This window comes from Rhineura floridana, chromosome 21 (assembly GCF_030035675.1).
Source record: "Rhineura floridana isolate rRhiFlo1 chromosome 21, rRhiFlo1.hap2, whole genome shotgun sequence".
NCBI lineage: Eukaryota > Metazoa > Chordata > Lepidosauria > Squamata > Rhineuridae > Rhineura > Rhineura floridana.
In genome coordinates, this window is record NC_084500.1 from 16,725,852 (window position 1) to 16,745,820 (window position 19,969).

Consider the following 19,969-nt stretch of genomic DNA (forward strand, 5'->3'; position numbering starts at 1 on the left):
AAGGACATGCTTTTTTATTTTGTTCAATTTATCTTACATCTCTGCCAAGTGGTTGAACTGCTGAATACGCACATTAAGGACACTGTTGCCTTTGTATGTTTCTCTCCCTGCACCCCTAAAATAATCAAGGGAACCATTATGCGATTCACAGAAACTGAAGGAATGCTTTGCTTTCAATTGCAAGGATTATGATTATTAAAAAAAAAAGAAGGAAGTCTGGTATTCAGTTTCATTATAAAGCTGCAGAGCACCTGGCTTTTAAGTCAGAACCTTAGACCCATTTGGAAAATGGATTTGGATTCGTTCTAACAGAAATAAGATTCCTCATTAAGATCACCAGGGAAATCTGGCATGTGACGAAGATAGGGCCTGTCGCCACAGTCAATGCAAAATATTTTCCTGGCAGCAGCCATGCCTGTGTATCATAGACTCTGGAATGTGGTGGACTTCCAAAACTCACAAGAATGCAGAAGTATTATGTGGTAGTGGTGAAACGGATCCAGAAAAAGGGTCGCTTCGAGATGGACTCTTTATTGATCATTCATCCCAATTAGTTTGCAGGGAGATTAGACGACACCTGCTATTTAATGAGCATTCATTCCAATTTGTTTGTGGGGAGGCTAGATGCTGCTGCGTCAAAGCACGTATTACCCCAAACTTTCCAGAGTGTTTCCCCATCAGTTTCTACACTGCAAAAAAAAAAAAAAGTCCCGTCTTTTGGGGAAGTGGGTTTGTTGTGCAGGACATCCCAATCAACTATAACTGTACAACCTAGATTTGCTAGCATGCAATTGAAACCCATCCAAAAATAGAGTCAGTCTGGAAACACCCAAGGTTTTTTCCCCATATGGATGTCAATCAAGTAAAGAGCTATAGCTGATTTCACTAGTCAAGCAGCAGGCAATCAACTGATTAAACTTAAAAATAAGCACAGTAGCCAAATCTCAACACAGGAGCTTTTTGAGACAAAAAAGAAACAGTATCTTACAACACAATAAAAAAAAACCTGTGATAAAATGTGTTTAATCCTGCAGGTAAACAGGGAAAGATTTCTTATTACTCTTGTACATTTTTGGTTTGCAACTCTGTCTATCCTCTGGGGCTAGTTTATACAACACATAACACCAAGCCTTGATTCAGGTGACCTCCTATTAGCAAGGAAGACTCTTCTTCTGTAAATGCCTTTGTCCTTCCTAAGTGCTTATCTAAGACCATGTGACAGCAAGTCTTTCCATTTTAGCTTCTCGTTTTTCTAATCTTAGAATTCAGTTTTCCACATCGATCTGTGTAATTTTTTTTAAAAAGTCCTCAGGAAAATCCATCAATGTTTCAGTGTACATTTTCCTAATATACACATTTGCAAGCAAATTCCCCTAAAGCAACACATTTGCCTATGTTGTTTTTACTATATTTAATGTTTTAATATATGCATTTTTGTGCACCGTACTTTTAGAACTGCACTGCAAAATTCAGAGAAGTGAGAATTTCAAAGGGTGGCTGCATTTGGGTTTCCATATTGTTCCAGGAAGTGTCAATTACGTATATTTGCCTTCAAATGCACACTGAATTGAATTTCTCCCCCATCCCCAGTGATAGCTGATTCGAAGCTAGACATTTCTGGAAGAAAATTCTAGCAAATAAAAAGAGGTGGAGTTGAGCTAAGAATCTCAATTATTTCAGAGTTGGGATGAGAGATCATTTGTTGGAAGATGGTGGGGGAAGACCGACCAACCATGGGTTCCACTAATTAAGACATCCTGAATCTGGAAATCAGGGCACAGCTTTAAGGAATAGAATTCAACACAGTAAAGAAGCCTACTCTTAGACACATCTAGGGTAGGTGTGGGGAACCTTTGTTCCTCCAGATGTTGCTGAACTATAGTTTCTTTCATCCCTGGCCATTGGCCATGCTTGCTGCGGCTGATAGGAGTTGTAGTTCAGCAACATCTGGAGGGCAAAATGTTTCCCACACCTGATCTAGGGAATGTGCATAATTGTAGGGAGAGAAAAGCATTTATCCATCTTTGATTTTGCTTCTTTTTTATGGGCTTGTGAAATAAAAATCATTTTATGTACCTGTTTTCTAGCTTTTGGTGTGCTCAGCTAATACTTATCTTTTAAAACAGGAAGCGTATCATACTGTGCAACTATAAATATATGAATCGGGGATATCACTCTCCAAAATTTGGGATTTCTGCATTCAAGACATTCGTACAGAATGCCTTACAAAGGACCAGTCTTGATGAAAGAACACATTCCATTTTCCAATCCTACCTCTAAATTGCCCAAACATGTATCTCTACAAGCACATCTTGATGCTGAACATGATTTAATTAAAAAAAGAAAACAATGAGCCAGAGGAGAGCTGAGGTTAACTATATTTCCTTCTTGATTAAAAACATGACCTACCATCTCTAAAAGCGATGCCAATTTAAAAAAACCCAACAACAATCCTCTCCTGGAGGGTCTTCAAAGTCATTATTTCAGTTTACAATGAGTTTATTCAGAGACGCTTTAGTGCTATGTTGTTCACGTTTATAGGAGCTGGTTCACTGTGTAACTTTTTCCTGAAGCTGTGCATAGGAACCTGCCTTATTATACTAGGCCAAACTATTATCCAATGTTGTCTATTCTGACTGGCAATGGCTCTCTGGGATTTCAAGCATTGGTGACTGGTGTCCATTGGGACTGGTGAGGTGGAAGGTGTGAGGGGGGAAGGTAGGTGACAGGCAGGTCCAACTAATTCTAGGTTTGTCTCTATCCTCCTCCTTCCTGCTGAGTGCTACAAGGGCAACACGGAGACTAAGGAGGAGGCAGCAGACAGCCAGCGATGTCCCCTGGACTAGTTGTAAGAAGGCTGGCAGGTGGGCGCTGGCTGAGGGTAGGGCAGTGCCCATTGACCTTAATTATTGCTGAATTGCATCCAGTGTCAGTCCTACTTATAGTAGTCCCACTGAAATTAATGGACATGACTTAGGCCCATTAAATTCAGCAGGTCCGCTCTGAAAACTTAAGTTGGATACAACAACTGATTATCTGCATTATTTATTAATTAATTTATATACCACTTACATGCCAAAATGGCTTCTAAGCAGTTTGCAAGGTATAAAATCAGTTATAAAATCCATACATAACAGAGCAGCCTCCACCAGTCTCTGGCAGAAGTTTTTGTTAAAGTGTCCTCAATTTATTTTCTTAAGGCTGCCTCACAGCCTGTTAGATTTGTTTTTCTAGGATCCTTAGTATCTCCAGGGATGCCTTAGCTTTCGAGAATGCCCCATGCTAACTAGGAACTCCACAATTTGATTTATTTAACAAAATTTATATACTGCTTGATTGTAGAAAACCTCTAAGCGTTTTCAAAAAGCATTAAAACTATCAATAAACACAGTTAAAAACAGGTAATTAAAACATTATTAAAACAGATTAAAGTGGCTGCTTCTTGGTACCAGTTTCCAGGATCACAGCGGCACATATTTTTGTATCAGCTGGTGCTCTCACAAGACTTGGCCTGGAGAAGCAGGAGCCATAACAATGGAACTTCTGGTTTTCATAGGACATTTTCTGGGCAAACGGGGTCTTCAGAGAGAATCACTTGGGAAATAAGAGTGACTGCCATGCTCATTTTGTTGGTGGTGCTTGAGAGAAAAAACTGGGCAGAAAAAGCATCCTTCAACTTGCAGTATACAACACTTACCTAAGGCAGGTACCAAAGAGGAATGACTTTGTCCAATTCTTGTCGTCATTTGATTGGTCAACACTACCTAAAAGAAGCATTTGAGAGGGGGCAAGGAGGGGAGAAATCCACATCAAATACAGGAAACACACATGTGGAAGAATGGAGGGTTGATTCCAACTTTGTGGCAGAGATGAGAAACCTTTGGCTCTCCAGATGTTGCCGGACTCCAACTCTCATCATCCCGAGCCACTGGCCACGCTGGATGGGACTGATGGGAGTAGAGGCCCTCCTAATGCTGTTGGACTCCCAGGTTCCCCAGTCCTTGCTTTACAGCCAAACAAAAACCAACAACTCATTATTATTATTATTTTGCAGGGGAGCAGGGAGGAAGAAATCTTTTGATTCCTGCGGTTGCAGTTTAGTACTAAAATTCCTATATGGACACATCATAGATGGATGGGTGCAATACTGTTATGCCAAACTGAACAGGATTGTTTGCAAACATTTTGCCAATCTTTCCTCTTTTTAGTCTGAGTCACTCTATGGAATACACCCCACACCCATTTGGTGACAGGAGTACTATTTATGCAAATTTGCACTGATTGTGTGCGCGCATTGGGGGAGGCTGAAGACAACAGATAGGAAAGGGGGGGGAGAAGCACCATTTGTATGCCAGGAGGGGGATTTAGATAAATTTATGTAATATGAAAGGCATGCTAGTTTTCTATGATAAAAAATTAAAGGCATTTCTCTTCATTTACAAAGGTCCAGAGGATGGTGAAGAAAGATCAGGAATTCTCTGTAGTATATTCAGGTTTACTGAGGTTAGGTTTATGGACTTTTTTCCTGCTTAACAAAACCCCTAAGCAATTCATAACCAAATAAAAATACAATAATGAAATCACATAAACATTAAAAATAAAGTCATATCATTGGTGCTGCCCTAATGTCCAGCAAAACAAAAAACCTTTGCCTGGTGTGAAAATGATGACAAGGTTGGTGCCAGGTGGGCCACCCTGGGGAAACACCCAATTAAAAGCAACCAATTAATACTCATTAATACTATACAGGTGAGGAACCGACTAGTAAAGCAAGTCGTATAAAGCCAGCCATGGGGGGGGGGTAGCCTGCAAGTTTAAGGAGGAAACAGACAGCCACCTTTGAATGTCAATACTGTGTAACAAAACAGAACACACAGTCCCACTGTGCAGGAAAGTGCAATCAAACCGATCACGGTGATGGAAGAACTCTATGAGGAAAGATTGCACAGGATTTTTAGGATGAGTAAGGGGTGGGAGAAACATGATAAAGGTGTGTAAAATTATGCATGGTGTGGAGAAAATGGATAGAAAACTAGCATCTTTTCTCATATTACTAAAACCAGAGGTCAATTAGAGAAGGGTCGTAGCTCTGTGGCAGAGCATCTGCCTTGCATACTGAGGGTCCCAGGTTCAATCCTCAATGGCATCTCCAGGTAGGGCTGGGAGTGTACCCCGCCTAAAATCCTGAAGAGCCACTGCCAGTCAGTGTAGACAATACTGAGCTAGATGGACCAGTGGTCTGATTCAATGAAAGGCAGCTTCCTACATTCCAACGACGTTCAATGGTACAGACAAGAGGATTTCTTCACATGGCACACAATTAAGTTATGGAATTTGCTATGACAAGATGCAATGATGACCACCAATTTTAGAAATCTTTTTTAAAAGGGGACTTTATCCTATATCCACTTGTCTATTGAAAGTTATTGGTCTGCTGCAGCCAGACTGCTGACAGAAGCGAGATCCTGTCAGCATATAACACTTCTACTCAGAGATCTACACTGGTTACCAATTTCTTACCAGGCCAAGTTCAAGGTGTTACTATTGGTATATAAAGCCCTTAATGGCTTGGGAACAGTTTACATATGGGACCGTCTTACCCCATATATGCCCACCCATCACTTCAATCTGTGGAACTGGCCCCATTACAGCTGTTGTTCCACATAATAATCAATCTGCACTTGTAAGAAATCATTATTTTAGTGTGGCAGCACCTACTCTTTGGAACTCCCTGCCTACTGACATCAAGCAGGTGCCTTTGTTGCATTCCTCTCGGTGCCTGCTTAAAACGTTTGTTTAGGCAAGCCTCTGCAGTCACATAGATATTGATACGTTTTAATTTTTTTTAGTCTACTTCTGTTTTTAATTGTTTAAAAAGTATTTTAATTACTTGTTTTTAACTTCTATTGATAATTTTAATGTTTTTTGTAAACTACTTAGAGGTGTGTTTTTTTAAAAAAAAATCAAGCAGTATATAAATTTTGTTAAATAAAATTAAATAGTCTGCCTCCAGTGTCAGAGGCAGCAGGCCTGTGGATACCAGTTGATGGAGAACAAGAGTTGAGCTGCATATACCAGACCCTTAAAGCACACTCAAAACACCACCTCCCCCCAAGAATCCTAGAAACTGTCGTTGAGAGGTCTGTGAGGGGCAAGCTAGTTTCTAGGATTTTCGGGGGGGGGGGGGTCGGGGAAAAGTGCTTTGAATGAAAATCTGCACCAGCAGCTGGAACTTTAAGAAATTTGAGGAAGAGGACTTGCCATGGTTACCCTCCCCACTATTTCCCTTTTGATGCTGTTAGCTTCCTCTAGAGGAGACAGGGGGGAGCCTGCTACTCAATCTTCATCCAAATCTGAGCCTAAAACTGTAGCCATGGAACAACCACAGACACTTCCCAGATTCTGGTGACTGATACTTCAGCTGAGTAGTGTCCCAGTGAGACTGAGGTCCCGTTCGTCAGGTCTGGTGGTGCAGTTAGCATTACTTACAACTACTCTTTGGCAATCGATGAAGAGTAGGGTAGCCTAGACTGTGGCTTGATTCTAACATAACAACAACAGCATGGATCTCATCCAGCTTTGATGCACACAATTTGACAGTCTTCTCCGTGATGGCACCTACATACTCTACAGATCAACTTCCTTTTGGAGATCAAGTGGGTACTTTCATTGATCACCATCAATTAGCTTTTGGCCCAGGCATTCCCCAGCAACTAATACCAATTCTTTAGTACCTTCAGTTTGTGGCGAGTGTTAATGTTTATGGAATGCTTGTTTACCACAACGTATTACTGCAGTTTTGATTGTTGTGAACTACTTTGGCATTGATTGACAATGAAAGGCAGTATTAACATTATTTTAATAAATACTATATAAAATGTGATTCAAAGGTTTGGACTGAATGCATGAAACTAGGATGCTACATTAGACGTGCCTTTGGTTTGATCTGACAGGTCTCTTCTGTCTCTATGTTCTGTTCCCTTCCTAACATTATCTGAGCTAACGGGGTTTATTTTTAGTAGCGCAGCAATAAAAAAGAAATCCTAGCGTACTTGCAGAATTGCAACTTAAGGAGGAGCCAAGTTACTTGGAAATGGGGGAGGAGAGAGAGAACGAGAGAGAGAGAATGAGAGCGAGAGAGAGAGAGAGCACGAGAGAGAGAGAGAGGCACCATTCCAGAACTTGCGTAATAAGCTACATTCCTGAACAACACCATCGGGGTCTTTAAAAAAACCCCACCTATAAATAGGCTACATAGCTCATGGCTGCCCTCCACTGGCATGAAACCGGCTGCAGTGTCTGCAACACCTCCAAGCGGAGGTCAAAGGGTGCAACTACAAAGAAACCCTGCAAGATGGGATGCTAAGGATTTTCTCCCGCGGACGACTCTGCAAGCCAAGTGGCTTTTCCGATGGCAACTGGCTGCCGACCCTTTTGTGAAGGCCAGCGGTTAATTTTTAAATAAAAGAATGATCAGGGGAAGGCAGGAAACTCTTTAACCTGTTTTTAAAACATGTGGGAATTTGCATGAGGGGAGGAAGAAGATCCTCCCACACATTTTCTCCTGAGCTCTGAAATTGGCCAAGGTGGTTGCTATGGTTGTCTGGAAGGTAGAGAGAAGGCTGCTGATATTCAGAGCCTTCCAGCGATGTGGGTTTTCTGGAAAAGTTTCCTATGCAAGCTTACCTTAATTTGCATTGGAAAGTTTTGTGATGCCCCTACAACAGAGATGGAGAACCTGTGGCCTTCCAAAGGTTGTTGGACTAAAGCTCTCATTATCCCTGGCCACTGGGAGTCTTAACAACAATTATTACTTAAAAAAAGAAAAGCTCAGAAACAGTTTTCAATTCTCAATTCAACAGCAATATGCAACTGTCTTTAATCAATGCTTACTTATCTGTGTTTTTTCTTAATCCCATAAATAGCTATCATATTTCATTGCTTAAACTCATATTATTTACTACTAAATCTTTAAATATTCAAACCATAGTCTTGACTTTTTGAGCTTGTAGATTTCATAGACAACCCTGTGACCATAACAATGACATCAAAGGTCATTGAAACATCAGACTGTGGAATCAGGAAAAACTTCCTAACCGTTAGAGCAGCCTTTCCCAACCAGTGTGCCTCCAGATGTTGTTGGACCACAACTCCCATCAGCCTCAGCCAGCATTGCCAATGGTCAGGAAACATGGGAATTGTGGTCCAACAACATCTGGAGGCACACTGGTTGGGAAAGGCTGTGTTAGAGCCATACGACAATGGAATCAATTACCTAGGGAGGTAGTGGGGTCTCCGACACTGGAGGCATCCAAGAGGCAGTGGGACAGCCATCTGTCGGGAATGCTTTGATTTGGATTCCTGCATTGAGCAGGGGGTTGGACTTGAAGGCCTTGTAGGCCCCTTCCAACTCTACTATTCTGTGAAACCATGCTATTCTGTGAAACCATGCTATTCTTCCTGATTAAATTTATAAGTTAATTTGTCCCGATATTATTCTTAAGCCTAAATACAATCGCCATTTTTATTACATACACACTGTTTTTCCCTCTCCAACCATGTCTAGAGGCTGCAGGTTCACCTTCCATGCACTAGAGCAGAGCTGGGGAACTTTTTTTTGCCCCAGGGTCACATTCCCTTGGGGGCAACCTTTTGGGGGCTAGCTGGGGGCAGCAGAGGCAAAAGTGGGTGGAGCAATAAATGAAAATTTTACTTTTCTACACTAGGCTAATTTCTACACAGTCTCACACATCCCCCTCTATCCTCCATCTAGGCAAGCAAAAGGCATTAGCAGTGTGTTTAAATGATGCATTCCACTCAGGCAAAAACACTCAAGGAGGATGTAAAGCAGGGGCACCGTGGGGTGTGATCTGGGGGGAGTCCTGAGGGCCAGATAGAGAAGTCTGGTAGGCTGAATGTGGCCCCTTGGCTTAAGGCCCCCCACTGCTGCCTTAGAGGGTAATCCAGTTTAGCATGTTTACTTGTATTTATTATAAACAAAGCTAAAAACTCTGAAACTGCCAGGCTAGCCTAATATTTATTTGCATTTGGCATCTATTCATTATTAATAATTAACTTACAAAATGGAACGTTTTCCATGGAAAAATAAAGGACTGGAAAATGTTCTGTTTTGAACAATTTCCCACCCCACAGCGGTGGAGCCTTCTTAGTCATGGTGACTCAGCTGTGGAAGGTGCTGGCCAGGGACATTTGCCCATTATTTGTCTTGCCAGCTCTCAGAAAGCAGATCAATGGCAATATTATTTCAGAGTGCTTTTAAATAAAGTAGATGGAATTTTAATCATAAGCATCTGTGGCTTTAATTCTTGTCTTGGGGCATTTTATTGATGTTGGGTTTTGTATTTAAGTTCTTACTGTTTTATTCTTCTGTTCTGTACTGTGAACTACTCACAGTACGTGGGTATTGAGCAAAGCGGAAAGGCAATAAAGTTTATTTGAGATTTATATCCAGCCCTTCCTCCAAAATGGAGCACTGGCCAGCTTATAACAATAATAAAATGCCATGACTGTAATAAAACAATTCTTTAAACCAACACATGAAATAAAAGACAACAAACAGCGGTGATAAAACTTTGTAGAACCATTCTACAAATATATACAAGGCACCACAAAAATGCACAAGACAGGCCAGCAATCATTGGAATAATTCCTCTCTTCCCCACTCCCTGTTTTTAATAAGGATGTCAGAAAAAATAAGCCAGTAGAAATAGGACTGAGACTAGGCCTATATATGTAAAACTTCCGCCTTACAATCCTAGTAATTTGCACTGAATTTAGTGGGGTTTACCCCGTAAAGGGATGTAAGGCGGCATCATTTTCAGTTCTGCCCCATATTCGTCGCATGTAGCGCTGTTTCTGTTCCACTGCGGTTTGTCTTCTGCCATTAACTACATTACTTGTCCTGCTGTCTGCTGTGCAAAACTATGTAACTTAGGTAACTCCATCACATTCATTTAAATGCAAAGCAAAAGCAAACACAATGCAAATGGAAGGTGGGGAGATCATAATAAATTATGAGTTGTTTGTGGACCAAAAGCAACAACAGCGAATACTGACTGTATTCGCTTGATTGGTTTCTGTTCTGGGTGTGGGACGAATAAGCAAACATTGGCAATTTCCACTCCTGTTTTTGTCAGACTGCTCCAGCATCCCTACTGCTCCCAAGTGAGTGCAATATTAGTCCAACAAGTGTTAATTTTTTAAAATGCAAGGGTTGGTGAGGAGCCGCTCCACAGTCAAGATATACCCTTCGAGGAGCTAGATATGGGGACTCTGCCTGCATATTCTGTACTACCAAGCAAACTACTGTCCCTCTCAAACTGCTGCTTCATTCCCCTCCGAGAAGGTATGATATCTCTGTTGCTCTTCCTTCTGGAGGGAGACAGAGGGAAAAGGTGGATCTTTAGATACATAACTCATGCCTTTAAGTAAAAAGAGGATACCCTCAGAAAGCTAAAATGTCATGCTCTATTTACGTTTATCTTTTGGGTGTACTGGACCCCACAGCACCTTTATTGGAAAGAATTTGTTAGTTCAGATAGATATTGGGGATCCAACACATATAATGTGGGCATGCCTGGGGCGTTTTCTTTCTGGTCAGAAATTACTGCTTGTACCAACTTTGTTTGGAGAAATCCTTGATATTTGCACCTCTTAAATTATATTCCTGTGGCATATGGACCAACAGATTGACAACAAAAGATGGTTCTGCAAGTCCTCATGGTGGTTAAGAGACATATACTACATGGCTGGAAGGACAGGCATCTGCCATCCATCACCCACTGGTTGAGAGATCTCACTACCCTTTCTATGTCTGAATGCATGGCTTATAATCAATTTCATTTAGAGGGGGCTGCCTATATTAATTTATTCTTATAAATCATTATTCTAATATTCTTATTGAGCCAGGTTCAAGGTCCTTGTATTAAATTTACAAAGCCTTGGACAACTTAGGTCCAGGGTGTCTTAGTGACTGCCTGAACCCTTATATCCCAAGCTTGATCACTGAGATAATCTGCAAGAGCAGCTTTGGTTGTCCCCTGCATTGGCAAGGCTCATTTTAATATCAACATGAAATCGAGCCTTCTATGTCATCGGCCCAGTTCTATGGAATGTTCTGCCAACAGAGATTCAGCAGGTGCCTTCTGCTTTAACTTTTAAGTGCTTGCTGAAAACCTTTCTGTTCTGCCAGGTTTATGTAAGCAATCAAGAATATACTTTTTTTCAGCAACAATTGACCTTGTTTTTACTGTATTTTTAATGCTTTTTATTCTGTGGTTGTTTTTTTAAACATGTTGTAACGAAATAGCGGTATACAAATATTGTTATAATAAATAAATAAAGTTAATGTTAGCTAGCAATGGTATTTGTTGTTGCTGTTTAATTATTATTATTACTATTTCTATTATTTGTTTTTCTTTCTTATTTTGTGTCTGCAAATAAAAATAGGGAAGAAAGATCATGCCCTTTTTCAGAAAACGCATTCTTCGCGCACGGAATCTGGTACAGAGTTTAGAATTTAGCTTTCCAAGGATCTCAACGTTCCATTTTAAAACAGTAAGTTTCCTCATTCTGCAGCTTTCCCTTGGGCAGCAGCCTAACCACATTTTGTTTGGTGCTTAATAATTTTTGTGTTGCAAAACTGCATTTATGACCCCCCCCCCAAAAAAAACCCAACAACTCACAGCTAATGTGTGTTCGTTTGCAATACTAATCAGCTGCTGGGCCAGGCCATTCAAAAGCCGTGTTCGCAGTGAGAGATCCTCAAAGTCATGGCGGAAAGGGAAGGCAACTCCATCAATCACAACCAATCGTACCTAGCAGGATATAAAACACAATAAGCTGCTATACAGCAGAAATCGGTGTCAAGAAAGCATAGGGGCCACCTGTGCAAGCAAGTTTGCTTTTTTAAATAAAAGACTGAAGTGGCCCTTAAAACAAGGTAAAGGATGTTAACTCAGTTGTTCAGGATCTACTTTGCACGCAGAAGGTCCAAGATTCAGTCCCCGGCATCTGCAGGTAGGGCTGGGGAAGGTTCCCTGTCTGAAACCCTTGACGGCTGCTGCCAGTCAGTGTAGACAATACTGAGCTAGACGGACCAATGCCCTGATCGAGTACTAGGCAGCTTCCTAGGTTCTAATAATTAAGAAACAAACTTTATATTTTTTAGGTGCACATTTTAGGCATATTAAATACAGTAGGGCCCCACTCATACGGCAGGTTCCGTTCCAGGCCCCTGCCGAAAAACAAAAACCGCCGGAAAGTGGGGCCCTACTCAGCTGTAGTGTGGGAGCTCCCAGCGCTCCAGCTGACAGGGATCAGCTAGAGCGTGGGGAGCTCCACGCTCCAGCTGATCCCTTTCAGCTGGAGCATGCAATCAGCTGTAGCGCAGAGAGCTCGTGTGTTCCAGCTGATTGCTGTCAGCTGGAGCACGGTGGCTGGAGCTTCCCGCATTACAGCTGATCGTCCCGCTGGCGCCGCCATATTAGCAGAACGCAGACAAGCAGGACTCTACTGCATAGGGGCATAGGAAGCCACTTCATACAGAGTCAGACAATTAGTTCATCTGGCTTTAGTGTCTGGCAGCAACTCTCCAGAGTTTTAGACAGGGAATTCTTCCCAGCCCTGTCAAAGATTGCCCCCCTGGGATCCCTTGACCTCAGCACCCCAAGGGGGTTCTTTGCTTCTGAGAACAGCCCCAATTCCCTTGGGCCATTGCTTCCCATGCAAACTCTCCCTCTTCCAGGATTAGTTTTACGGTAGAACTGCCACCACCCCTTTTTTAGCTCCCTACTCTGCGAAAGGGGACCTCAGAGCACTGAGACCCTAGAGCAGACCTATTGTTACTCCTTTTGTTCTAGACTCTAGAGCATTAACCCACATTAACTGATGGTAGCCAGTAGCAACCAGTGATCAAGGACTGAATTTCAAGTCATGAGCCCCAAGCAATACACACCATTAATAAAAGAGTAGTTTATTTAAAAGAAAGGTACATATAAAAAGAAAGCAGCATCTGTTTCCTTTAAAGTGAATTGCCCTCAACCGGGCTAACAAGAGATACATTGGCATAACAATAGTGAGAGATTCAAACAGACAAAAGAAAATAACAAACCTAAACCTATCTATACTCACTTCAGTAAACGCTTGGTTCCCAACAGCGTATCTGCAAAGTCAGGCAGGTCAAGGTAGTTGGAATAGGGAACAGGAATGGGAACAAGTAACTGAAGGATCACCCTTCATTTTTATGGGGTTTAGCTGGCAACAGGGAGGGGGCCAATTAGCCATCCTAGGCGCCTCTTCCATGATCACCTCATTTGAAGATAAGTGGTCCTGATCTGCAATACCCACTCTCCCTGGCTTTGATCTCAGGAAGCAGGTAAGAGATAACAGATAAGGTTCAGTTGCATCTTCTTGACATTAGCAAATTGCCTGTCTGGCATTACCTTGGACTTCTCCAGCAGAGTATCTCAGGGATCAACAAAGCTCCCAGAATTCCCTCTGGTTGAACCATTTTTAGTTTGACCAACTTTAGCTCAAAGTTAGCTATTCTTGACAAGCCCTACCTGAAGGTGCCGGGGATTGGACCTGGGACTTTCTACATGCAAATCAGATGCTCTTTCACTAAGCTATGACCTTTCCCTACAAATGTAATGTGTGAATGCAACAGACCTGCTTATCATTCAGGTACATTCATCATCCAACACTGGCTGCAGCTCCATATTGAGCATGTACTCTGCAACCTGGGTTCCCCCCTGTGTAATGTGCAAAACGATACTCTCAGGAATGATATCCAAGCCCTTGAGAATCTGAACGCATAATATATCCTTACCTGTGCACGTTCAACATACAGCTGCACAAATAAATGGAAACTCTGTAGGAAGGACACTCAAAAATTGTGTTCGAAATAGGTTAAAAATGAGCAGATGGTAGCCACCTTAATGTGTCCCATCACCACAAGGATTTCCAGACAGAAGTAGCAAGCAAAAAACGCAGATGTTAAGCTATCCAGAGACTCCTGGCCTAGGTGAAATGTTTTTGTTTAAAATATTTATACCTCCCCACATCTCTTAATCATGCTGATTCATCATGATGTGGCTAACAAATGTAAAACCTTACAAACCCCACAGAGCATTAGAAAGGGGCTCAGTTCCTCTGCAGAAAGTCCTTAAAACAGACCCAGCCAGAAGGAGCACAGACAACCTTCGGTTTTAATCTTAATGTTAATCGTGGTTAGCGAACCCATTCCTAACCATGGATGCAAATGCTGGTTTTGCAGGTAACAAGGCTGGTGTTAAGGTCATTGCACAGGAAATGCTAAGCATGGCTTAGCACGGTTCCACTCCAAAGAGGGGAGGGAAGATAAGTGTGCGAGAATTCACATGTAAAAGGGGAAAAGAAAGAGCATACATGAACCCAAGACAGAAAGGGAGAACTGTGCATTCAGGCAACAATGCATCTGTACTCTGCCTTATACTTGTTTAAAATAATTAACAACCAAGGGATTAAGAATGCCTAACTTGGTACTGAAGAGCAGCGACGATTTGGAGCTGTAAATAAACTTGATATAGTAGGCCAGACTGGTTTTGTTTTTTTTAATGTGTGTGTATATATATTCTGCAACATGTCACTGACGCAATAATAGAGCATTTGCGGTGGATTTATACTGGACTGTCCCAGCATAATTCTGCTTTATTAGTTGTTTTGTAATGCTTCCCCAATGTTAATGGATTATTGTCACCTGGAGATGTTCTCTCGCACTAGAGCGCAGCAAAAGTGGGACAAAAGAAAAATTAACCGGAACATATGTGATATGAAAAGTTACAGGATTTCAGCAGCAAGTTACAGGGCATGACTGGAAATGAAGCAGTATGCCTGCCCTTAAACTTTTGCAACAGCAAACAGTATCGAAAGCGGGATTGTGCGTAACTGCTTCAATACCACCATGAGCACAAATAATCATGAACACACAATAAAAAGGATGTCTGGAGGGGCTCACAAGAACAAAAGAAGAGCCTGCTGGATCAGGCCAGTGGCTAATCTAATCCAGCATCTTGTTCACACAGTGGCCAACCATATGCCCGTGGGAAGCCTGCAAGAAGGACCCGAGTGCAAGGGCACTCTCCCCTGCTGAGGCTTTAATCAACTGGTATTCAGAAGCATACCGCCTCTGACTGTGGAGGCAGAGCATGGACATCATGGCTAGTCTTATTTTCTCTATGAATTTGTGTAATCCCCTTTTAAAGCCATCCTAGTTTGTGGCTATCGTTAGCTCTTGTTGGAGCAAATTACACAGTTTAACTATGCACTGTGTGAAGAGTATAATACTTCTCATAATCGAATACGTACAGTGACCTCAGTCCAATCAAGCTAGCCACACAACCCAGATCAAAGAAGCTATGATAACAAGCAAACACCCACTATCATGTCTCTCTCACACATACAGGATCTTGCTTGATTCCTACCTTTGAGTGTCCAGCGAGGAAGTCTGGGAGGAGGTAGACCTGAGCCAGTAGCTCCACATAGTCATGACAACGGAAGTAATAGATATGAGAAAGAATATTTTCAAGGGAGAAGATCTCCAGGGCTGCTTGATGGTCTGAAGGAAACAAAAATCTATGTTGAACACATTGTATACAGGAATACCCCGCATTAACATACGCAATGGGACAAGAGCGTGTAGTATGTAAAGTGAAAATGTACTTAAAGTGAAGCAATTATCTATGCATGTACTGCATGGCAATCGCCACTAGATGGCAGCGGCGTCATGCCATTAAGTGTCAGTAGCTGCAAAAAGCGCACATACGTTAAGTGGGGAATGGTGGAGTATGGAGCATGTCCGTTATCGCTAGGGTCCATTAAACGAAGGTACGTAAATCGGGGTATTCCTGTACAACCATACCACCCCTTCCACAGTTTGTCCCATATGCTCAGAAACAGCAATGTAGAGCAGGAGTGGGAGACCTTTGGTCCTCCAGATATTGCTGAACTACAACTCCGGTCAGCCCTGGCCACTGGCCATGCTTGTTGGGGTTGGTGGGAGCTGTAGTTCAGCAACACCTGGAAGGCCAAAGGTTCCCCACTCCACTTCAGGAACGTGGAACAATTTAATTCCTGGCTATGAAAGTTAACAGAACAGGAAATTCCCAGGACAGCAGCAGAGGATTTCCAGGGAGTGGACAAAGAAATGCCCTTACCTCTTAAAGCTGTTACCTTCCCATATTCCTGTGGTAAACAGGCAGCAATGAGGGCCACATTCTCTTGTGGCCAATGTTCTGGGGGCCATATCCTAGTGGTGGGCAGAGCCAGGGAAAACGTGGGTGGGGTAATTTGTGCGATTCTTCGCTTTTTACAATAGGGTTACACTTCAGCCATGGAAAAGTCAGAGGTTTCTACACATACCCCTCTCTCCATCCAGGTGAAGAAGAGGCATTATCACAGTTCAATGACACATTCCAGCTAGGCAAAAGCGTCTGAGGAGGGCACGGAGCAAGGCTGGTGAGTGATTGTGGCCTAGGAGGAGTCCCGGAGGCCAGACAGAGAAGTCTGAAGGGCCACATTTGGCCCCCGTGGCTGAAGTTACCCCACACCTGCCCTAGATGAACATGGCTTGATAACAAACCTTCTTCTGGATGCATTTCAGCAATAAGCCGGCAATGCTCAACGCAGGCTGCTGCTATATCCACGACTCGGTCTACCATAAAGCTTCCCTCCGTATCTATGAAAACAGCTTCCCCAGCAAGCCCTCCAAAGCATTCTGGAATCTGCACATCCACCACCAGTTGCATGCTGAGAAAGGAGACATAAATGAGAGGGTCACAGGCAGAGGGACAGTTAAAGATCAACAAATAAGGATGACTAAACATGCACCCCCAGCTCATCTCTTGAGAATTAAGATTTTTCTTCTGGCGGAGGGGAATTCAGACAGGAAATAATACTAGAGAGAGATTTCTGCATTGTCCATTCATAGAATCGTAGAAGAGTAGTAGAGTTGGAAGGGGCCTATAAGGCCATCAAGTCCAACCCCTTGCTCAATGCAGGAATCCAAATCAAAGCATTCCTGACAAATGGCTGTCCAGCTGCCTTTTGAATGCCTCCAGTGTCAGAGAGTCCACTACCTCCCTAGGTAATTGGTTCCATTGTCGTATGGCTCTAACAGGAAGTTTTTCCTGATTCCACAATCTGATGTTGTTTCAAGGACCTTTGATATTATTGTTATGCCCAGGGCTGTGGAGTCGGTACGGCAAACCTTCGACTCCGACTCCTCTATTTTTCTACTGTCCGACTCCAACTCCTTCCTAAACGGCAAATGTATATTAACTAGTAATAACAAATTTACTGTAGTAAAATGGTAGCACAAGGCATTTCATCACCACCACGTGAATCATCAGGCTAGATTGATAGAACATATAATCTATTTATTTGATCAAACTTTCTGAACAAGAAAACTTTCCTAAATTCCTGTGAAAGTTTTTATTTTGAAGCCGGAGTCGGTACATTTCGACCGACTCCACCCACAATTGCTTCCAACTCAGACTCCACAGCCCTGGTTATGGTCACAGGGTAGTCTATGAAATCTACAGCCTTAAAAGTCACTACCATGGCAAGAAATTAAGGCACTACATGCTAAACACACTTGTTCACCTAACTGCAAGAAAATTCAATTGAAATAAATGGGACTAACACCTTGACCTGTTTACTCAAAAGCTCCACTGAGTTCAACGGATCTCCTTCTGAGCCAGTGGGCACAAGATTGCAGCGTTCAGACGTATATGAGTAAGTCTGCGACAGCTGCTTTAAATTTTATAGAATTATACAGCAGAAACCTCTTGCTCAGTGCTGGGATGCAACCACAGTTTCCTTGACAGATAGCAGTCCAACCTCTACTTATGTGCCTCTACTGAAGGAGAGTCCACCATGGCCAGAGGCAGGTTGTTCCACTGGTGAACAACACTGGTGAATCTATCCAGGATTACCACTTTGTAATGGACACAGAACAGCCATACAGCTTCACAAACATTCTATAAAGGGTCTATTATGTGGACATGCCACGCTGCAACAGGGTCTGGGTTTGCCTACTCTTCTCAAGGGTGACCTCACTACACAGAATACTACAGCAGAAAGCCATAGCTGAGTGCTATAAACATTAATTTATGGATTGGGAGAGGGGGGAGGAATCTGCTGCTGGATTACAACTCCTATCACACCTGATCACTACTGAGGTGGAGTCCAACAATGTTTGGAGGGCAGTAGCGCTCTCTTAATTTGCGATTCCCAGCAACTACTTCCTGTACTGTACAAAGCATCATTTGAAAAATGCCTTTACCATAGGAAGGTGCTTTATACTACATTATTTGTCCATCTAGTGCAGTATTGCCTGTTCTGACTGGCAGCACCTCTTGGGCAGAAAGAGGCCTTTTACACCATCTGCTACCCAATCCTTTTAAATGGCAATGCCAAGGCCTGAACCTGGGAACTTCTGAATGCAAAGCAGATGCTCGTCCACTGAGTTACAGCCTGCGCCTATAAAGACTCAACAGTGCCAATGTGAACAGGGTCATGGTGAATTAGGAGGGGTGCAGAAGAGACTGTTAAATCCAAGTTCCAGCAGGTATGCAATTTACCAGAGCTGTGTCTTGCCGACACCTGGTGCTCCGCAGATCTCTGTGATTTTGGTCACCTGAATGCCCCCTCCCAGGATACCATCCAATTCAGAGCAAAAGGTTATGATGAAACCTTGTGCTTGTTCCTCTTCCAGAAGTTCAAGCGCTGTGTACTTCTTGGCTGACGCCTGATCCCCAGCAGGCTTCGCTCCATCACCATGTCGTTCCCGCCTGATCTCTTGCAAAATTTCTAATGCCTCCTGTTTTGAAATCCCAGTTTCTGGGGGGGGAAATCAAAATATCAAGTAGATTTTAATGTCTGGAAAACAGTAAGCATAAGGAAAAGGGTAGTTACTCAGTGGTAGGACATCTGCTTGACGTGTAGAAGGTCCCAGGCCCAATTTCCTGCATCTCCAAGTAACGTTGGAAGAGGCTCTTCTAAAGCTTGGGAGAGTTGCTGCCAGCCAGTGTAAACAATGCTGAGCTAGACAGACCAAGGGTCTGACTCAGTATAAGGGACCTTTCTGTGTGGCCTACTAACTAATGCTGCTTGTAATTTTGCCACTAGCAATTACTAAAATGGTTTCCTTTCTTTTCCTATGTGAAACACCCCGAATGTTTAAATGTCTGATTGATTAAAACACACACATATATATTGCTGGAAGTTTATTAAGTTTTTTAACAATAATAATTTAATTGTTGGTTTTTAATGACTATGTTTATCTACATGTGATACACTCCAATGCCCTTGTCATGTACAATTGTAGAATCACAAGCCATAAATTACTTACAAAGAGGGAAAAAAGATTCACGCAGTAGGAATATTTATCTCCCTTTGTACCATACTTCGCCAAGTATTTTGATTATACGCATTTTCTTTTTTCCCTGTTTGTAATTTTAGTTATTTGTACCTTTTTCAAATAAATGAAATGCATTAGAAAAATAACTAGTTCAGATGAATAGAAATAATACTACTTCTGAAGTGCAATATAACATTGACACCTAGTGGTTATAACGCAAAAAATCTTTCCAAGTAGTCATTAAAAGCTGTCTGTGTTGCTGCTGCATCCTTATTTAACACTGCTTTCCACCTTATTTAGTAACAGATCTTTATTTAACAAAACTCTCCAAGACTTCATTTAAAATAAAATAAAAAAGAGCTTTGTGCAATTACCAGCCAGGGATCCTGTTTATGCTTATAAACAACTTCTGCCCTGTGGAGGATTCTGTTGTGTTAAAAAACACAACAATTTTTGTTATGTTTTTTAACACAACAATTTTACAGGAATTAACGGTTAACAATTCCAAAGAATATTTATCCAATATGATTATTATTTTTTATTAAATTT

The 19,969-nt window shown here is 42.2% G+C and overlaps 1 protein-coding gene across 1 annotated transcript in view; it reads right to left on the reverse strand.

Moving 5' to 3' along the window:
- Positions 1-19,969, reverse strand: part of RAD51C (RAD51 paralog C) — a 37,309-nt gene that overhangs the window by 15,340 nt on the left and 2,000 nt on the right. The window contains exons 2-6 of the mRNA XM_061604757.1: positions 18,642-18,900; positions 16,640-16,806; positions 15,483-15,616; positions 11,706-11,837; positions 3,698-3,764 (exon numbers count right to left, since the gene is read on the reverse strand). Coding sequence (XP_061460741.1) covers positions 3,698-3,764; positions 11,706-11,837; positions 15,483-15,616; positions 16,640-16,806; positions 18,642-18,900 — 759 coding nt within the window. The remainder of the gene's footprint in view (positions 1-3,697; positions 3,765-11,705; positions 11,838-15,482; positions 15,617-16,639; positions 16,807-18,641; positions 18,901-19,969) is intronic.